At 49.6% G+C, this 6,776-nt stretch overlaps 1 protein-coding gene across 1 annotated transcript in view; it reads left to right on the plus strand.

Annotated features, from left to right (window-relative positions):
• The window catches only part of LARGE1 (LARGE xylosyl- and glucuronyltransferase 1), a 619,553-nt gene that overhangs the window by 268,695 nt on the left and 344,082 nt on the right, over positions 1 to 6,776 (plus strand). Inside the window, exon 4 of the mRNA XM_004700723.2 lies at positions 5,638 to 5,720. Within this exon, the coding sequence (XP_004700780.2) occupies positions 5,638 to 5,720 (83 nt within the window). The remainder of the gene's footprint in view (positions 1 to 5,637; positions 5,721 to 6,776) is intronic.

Raw genomic sequence — 6,776 nt, forward strand, 5'->3', positions numbered from 1 at the left:
TTGTAGGTGCTGTGAGTGGGTTCTGACGCACAGCTATCCTGTGTACAATAGAGGGAGTCGCCAGTCCTGTGCCATCTCACCATTGTGCTTATGTTAGAGCACTGGACACAACTGTAGCCCCGATGCTGGGGTAGGGGTTTTCCTATCAAAAACAGAGAGAAGGGGGGCTTAGAGCAGTGAAGAAAGGGTCCAGTGAAGAGCTGGTTCGGTGAGCAGCAGTCAGCGGAGACCAGATACCTGGGACCAGTGAGGCAGAGGCTGGTAGACTGGGTTGTCCAGACCTTCCAGGGAGGGTAAAGAGTAAGCATAGTGGGTATCAGGCTGTGGGGACACTGCAGGTGTGCACAAAGGTGACGTTTCTGAATCTCTGAAATACAGTGGGGCCATCAGAGCTGGGGCTGATAGGCTGGGCTCTGCAGGAACCTCCACGGAGGGTAAACAGTGAGTGCCGTGAGTGTCAGGCTGTGGAAACCCTCCAGGTGTGAGTAAGTATGTGTGTGGTTTCCGAATTTCTGAGAAAATAAGATCTCAGATGAAGACAAAGTCCATCTTCTGGCACTGGACGTGGGTGGCCAAGGTGATCCCTGGAATGGAGAAGGTCATGGAAGGACGGAAGAGGCTGTCCAATGGCGCACTCACAGTTGGTTAAACTTCCCGTGTGACATCAGGTGGTAGTGTTCGTTGTTAATCTTCTGTGGAGAAGTGGGGAAGTTGAACGGTGAGACAACTTCTTTGGTGATGTTGGGAGGTAGCATTGCTCGACTTCTTGTGGCAGTGTCAGAAGGGAGAGTGTTAGACTTTGGTCATGATGTCAGCAAGTGGAGTAGTTAAACTTTCTCTGGTGATGTCAGCAGGTAGAATGGTCATACTTCCTGTGTGATGTCAGCATGGGCAGTGGTAAAGAGAACATGGGAACCAAAGGCTAGTGTCCGGAAAGCCAGCAGGGGAGTGACCAGGAAGCAGCAGCACTGTGATGCTGATGAGCAGAGCAGGGTCTCGGTGCTGTGTCCTGGAAGGATGGTGGGGAGAGCCCTGACGAACAAGGATTGGCCTCCAGAGAGGGCTCTCCTTTGGTTCGAAGGAGCCGGTGCTGGAAGGAAGACCTTTGTTGGCAGTACTGCCAGGACAGAACAAGGCTGGACTGGTAGTTGGGAGGGGAGGACAAAATGGAGCAAGATGAGCTCTCGTTCCTGGACCTGCTGTGAGCGAGGCATGTTGACCTCTGCACAGGAGAGCCGACAGGGGCCCTTTTCACGGGGGTCAAGTCATAGTCCACGTTTGTTTTTTTAAAGAAAGAAAAATTGCACCCGTTGCCCTCGAATTGATTCCAATTTACGGCAACCACATGTTATTAGAGGGTCGAACTTTTCTGTAGTCTTTTTGTGGATATAATCACTCCATGGGAAAGCCATGTAGCTGCTGGCATGCATACGGATTGCTGCCCTGGGAGTCCTGTCGTGGAACAGTTCTCCTCTGACCCAGAGGGTTGATAGGAGTTGGAATCGATTGGATGCCAACAGGCTTTCGTTTTGAATCTTTACAGATGCAAGCCAGCAGACCTTTCTATCATAACTGCTGGATACATCCCAAATGCCAGCTGTTAGGTTCGTAGTCAAATGGAGACCATGTGCCTCATGCAGGGATCTACCTGAGTCAAATACGAGAACATGTTATACCCATGTATGGGACAAGGAGGGAGAGAGCAAAGGCACTTAGCAGCCACCGGGGTAAGGAGTAAGACCTGTCAGGTAGCCTTGTGAGCTTGAGGAGGCAACTGTCTTTGACATCTGTCATTCATTCATGGGAAACAAGGGTGGCATTGCATTTGGGAAACTCTGATCTTGAGGGTCGCTTGTCCTGTCGTTGGAAGGCAGTGTGCCAAGCACTGGATTCCACCCTTACCACTTCCTCCCTCACGTATCCACATATCATCGTGCAAGCTACGTGTCTTAGGTTGCCGCTGACACTGCAACTTCTCCTGAGCCATTTCCCATTGAAGGGCAGAGCCAAGACTCATGGCCAGAGCCCAGGCTCTCGGTGACTTGGTTGAGATGACCTCTAGTGAGTGTACCTTTGGTCCCAACAGTTTGACTTTCGATCCATGATACCCCAGAGGGTACCCCTAGGCGTTCAAGGGTTTCTTCAGCTGTTATGGGATCGGCCCTACTCTGTATGGAGAGACTGGGACCCCCATACATTGGTGATGAGACTACAAAGTGGCACGACTATCGTGGAAAAGGGCCGGGCACTGCTTTGAAACTTGGAAGTAAACATACCAGATGACCCAGAAATCGTCCTTGGTGTCCATGTCCTGGAACTACGAGCCGCAACAAGCAGATAGATGCACACGCATGGCAGCTCTTGTCACGGTAGCAAGAAGGTCAAAATAACCTCCAGGCCAGTCCGTGGAAGAATGGTAGGTGCATTGTGCCACATGCTGTGTTCCACCAAGCACTGAGTGATGGTGAATCTGGGAGACAGTTCCTCACATACATGAACCTGCAAAATACCGTGGTGGATAGGAGCCTCCATGGTATAGTAGTTATGTATTGGGCTGCTAACTGCGAGGTCAGCAGTTTGAAACCACTAGTTGCTCTGCCGGAGCCAGACAGGGCTTTCTACTCCTGTAAAGAGTAAGAGTCTCAGAAATGCACAAGGATGGTTCCACCTTGCCCTAGGGCAGTGGTTCTCAACCTTCCTCATGCCGCAACCCTTTCATACAGTTCCTCATGTGGTGGTGAACCCCCAACCATAACATTATTTTCATTGCTGCTTCATCACTGTCATTTTGCTACTGTGATGAATCAGGCACCCCTGTGAAAGGGTCGTTCCACCTCCAAAGGGGTCACAACACACATCTTGAGAACCGCTGCCCCAGAGGGTCGCTCGCTGTTAGTCAGCATTGACTGGACAGCAAATTTGGTTTTCCAGTTTGCGTGGAATTAGTTTATCACAAAAGGACAAATCGTATGTGAAATCTCTGTTATAGAAAGTTTAATTGAAAAAAAAAAAAGGGTTTTCACAGTAAGGAGCGTTATTTGATGGTTAGCAGAGGTGAGTGGGAGAGGGAGGAGAAGGAGCGACATCACTGGACAGAGAGGGGGAACGCTTGTTAACTTGGGCGATAAAAACAGCAACCTCACTGTCGTTGAGTGGATGCCCCCTGATAGCCGCCCTGGAGGACAGAGTAGAACTGCCCCTGTGGGTTGTTGAGACGGTAACAGGAGTAAAAAGCCTCATGTTTCTCCCAACTTGGGTGAAGGGGAGGCACTATACACTAAGCGGGAGGTGAGCCTCGCCTTGTGGAGGCAAGGGCAGACGCTGGGATGAGTGCCAGAGGTAAAGGCAACAGAAGGAAATACTACAATACACGCAATTCTGCAAACAGTCCCCTCTACAAATAGATGCATGGATCTACCGACAGGCTGCATGGGCGTGGACGAGCAAGTGGGAATGAACCCGTGAAGATATACAGGTCTGAGAGAGAACAGCCGTGTGTGTGCTTTTGCCTCTGTGGCCAGTGGACCCAGAGATCAGTGTGTTATTGTAGGTGCTGTGAGTGGGTTCTGACGCACAGCTATCCTGTGTACAATAGAGGGAGTCGCCAGTCCTGTGCCATCTCACCATTGTGCTTATGTTCGAGCCCTGGACACAGCCCCTCCGCCAAATCCATCTTGTCGGGGGTCTTCCCTGTAGCTGTCCTTCTGGTATCCTATTCCAGGGACCGGTCTCTGCTGACCACATGTCCGTAGCACGTGCGATGAAGCCTTGCCATCCTTGCCTCTAGGAAACATCCTGGCTGTACTTCTCCCAAGACAGGTTTGTTTGTCCTGTGGTCCATCTATGATACTTTCCATATTCTTCCCCAGCACCACTAATCAAGTGCATCGATTTGTGGAGCATGCAGGGTGTAAAAGTTAGGAAAGCTGCTTTGGCAAAACCAAACACCTCAATGAATGAGTTGCTGGGTCTGGGGGCTCAGGACCATGGCCTGGGGGGGTCATCAAGTTCGTTTAGCGTAACACAGTCCACAGAGACAATGTTCTGCATCCCACGTTGTTGAGTAGTGACTGGGGCCTGAAAAGTTTGTGAGTGGAAAGAAAAGTTTGCAAGTGGCCAGCTTATGTGTAACTACGGGTCTCTCCTTGTCTGCCATGAAAGAGAGTAGTGAATGTTGAAGGCACCTAGGAGCAGTCCACTTGGACATCAGTCTCACAACCCTGAGACCTGAAGAACTAGCTGGGGCCCAGCTACCACTGCCAACTGCCTGGAAAGGTACCCCCTGAGAAGGTCTTGGATAGAGTAGGTCTGATGGGGAATGTGTGAAACAAATCCGGCTGGGCCAGAGGATGTACACTGGAACAGATAGGAACTGGAAACACGGGGAATCCAGGACAGATGAACTCCTCAGGGCCAGTGGTGAGAGTGGCAAGACCGAGAGGGTGAGGGAGAAAGGGGGAACAGATTACAAGGATCTATATATAACCTCCTCCATGGGGAATGGACAGAGGAGATGTGGGTGAAGGGAGACATCAGACGATGTAAGATATGACAAAATAATTATAATTTATAAATTATCAAGGGTTCAGGGGGGAGGGAGGAGGGGGGGAAATGAGGAGCTGATACCAAGGGCTCAGGTAGAAAGCAAATGTTTTGGGAATGATGAGGGAAACAAATATACAAAAGTGCTTGACACAATGGATGTATGTGTGGATTGTGATAAGAGTTGTACAAGCCCCCAATAAAATGATCTAATTATTTTAAAACAAAACCCTCAAAATCATAATAAGAAAAATACCAGCCTTATTGGTGAGAGAGAAACGGGTGGGACTTGTGAGACTCGGGACCCTTCATCACTCTTCAGGTCTGGGAATGAACGTAACTCCCCGTGAGTCAGTTTTCAGCCTAACGGGAGGTCTCTGAGGGTCAGTAAGACTAGGTAGGTACACACATCTTAGAATAGTCACCCATTTGAGATCAGACAGGTAGCATTGACCCATGTACAAATCCCAGAAGGTTTAGGAAAGAAAGAGGAAGGGAAACGGGGCGCTTTGGGAGGACCTGGGATAAATGAAGTTTCCAGGTGGGGATGGCAGTCCACGACACGGAACAAAGTGTATACACATGGCTCAATGGGAAACCGATCAGCTCTGTAAACCGCTCCTGATTCACAGTGAAAAGTTAAACAACGTTGATCCCAATCCAAGCCATCACCTGAGAACACCTCACAAATTCCCGGCTGTGGTGGTTTCTCCGTGTGAGAGCCTCAATTGCCAGTGAGTCCATCCTCGGGATGTATGGCTTTGTTCGTGCTTGTTAACAGTTGTCATGGTCCCTCAGCTCGGGGGCAGGAGATACACTGTTTGCCTATTTGAGCCATCACCATTTCTCTCGTCCCCGACATGTAATTGAAAAGCGCCTTAATGGTTTCCAAATGATGATGGCTTCATAAACCGATTAAAAAGGCCTTAATAAAACCATCTCGAGTTTTTTTCCACAGCTGCCAACTGTGCCCTTTCTTTCCTAATGGTCCCAACAAGAAAGCAGGGTGGTTTTTCTCTCCCATAGGTGGGGTGGAACGCAGGGCACCCTCCTGCCGTCCGAGTAACTGCTCCCTCCGTTCTCTTCCCTTCCCAGACCATCCACGTTGCTATCGTCTGCGCCGGGTACAACGCTAGCCGAGATGTCGTCACCTTGGTCAAGTCTGTCTTGTTCCACAGGTAAGCGTGACCTCTGTTCCCTGTGGGCTGGTGTCCGGGACAGACTGGCCATCTATGCATTTCCTTGGGGAGTCCTTAAGAAAAGAGCCCGAGTTCTCATTCTTTGCTCAAGCTGCCGTGGAAATGTACTTTGGGTCTGCCGCCCTGGGGGAGATGGTTATGTGAATGCTGACAAGCAGCGATTAGGTGCTATATCTTGCGGTATTAATAATGGGAGCTAACAGGACCTTCAAGGACACACACACCACCCTGCCACCTGGCCATCGAGGCTTGAATTTCCTAATCTGCTTCCCCTGCCTCAGCGTCCCTGAGCTTGTAGCCTGTCAGTGGGTTGTTCACTGTCTTTCACTGTGGCCCATCACACCTCTGGGCATTCCTGATGTAAGAAGCTCTGCTTTACATATAAATGAAAACAGTGTTCCTAAGGGAATGCCGATGGAGCTCATCCTAAGTTACAGCACCTCCCTCCAGCCATCTCTTCGTCAAATTAAACACCTGCCTTGTGTTCCTGCTCTCTCATGGGCTTTCGACTATTATCATTGCCCTGTTCTGATGGCGGTCCACACCTACGTAGCTAATACCCAGGATGGAGTTCAGCGTGCTGGCCATTGCTTTGGGTTCATTATCCCTTGATTGGGATTAAACTTGTCTATAGTTACTGCCAACAGGATGGCTCCAGAAGGTTCTGAGAAGTTGGCACAGCCATAAGAGCTGTCAAAGTTTAGCCTGATATCATTTAATGGACCACACTTGTGATTAATGGGCATATACAAAAATGGTAGAGAGTGTAATGCCCAGGACCTCGCTCCTGCTAATCCTACAAGAAATCAAGATTCTTCTTTGACTCTCCCATCTCTCTTAGTCTCCTTCTATTACCAGTGTCTCTTGGTGTTTCCTCTTAAATATTCTTCATTTCCATTCCCTCTCTGCACCCCTTAAAGCTCTCACCTGCACTGGCCTCCCTGCCAATCCCCATTTGCCTCTTCAGCTCTGTCTTAGATTGAATTGTCTAGAACCTACATATAGAACTTTCTCTCTCTCTCTCTCTCTCTCTCT

The sequence above is a fragment of the Echinops telfairi genome, unplaced genomic scaffold, assembly GCF_000313985.2.
Source record: "Echinops telfairi isolate 266 unplaced genomic scaffold, ASM31398v2 ScPeMD7_2;HRSCAF=8, whole genome shotgun sequence".
NCBI lineage: Eukaryota > Metazoa > Chordata > Mammalia > Afrosoricida > Tenrecidae > Echinops > Echinops telfairi.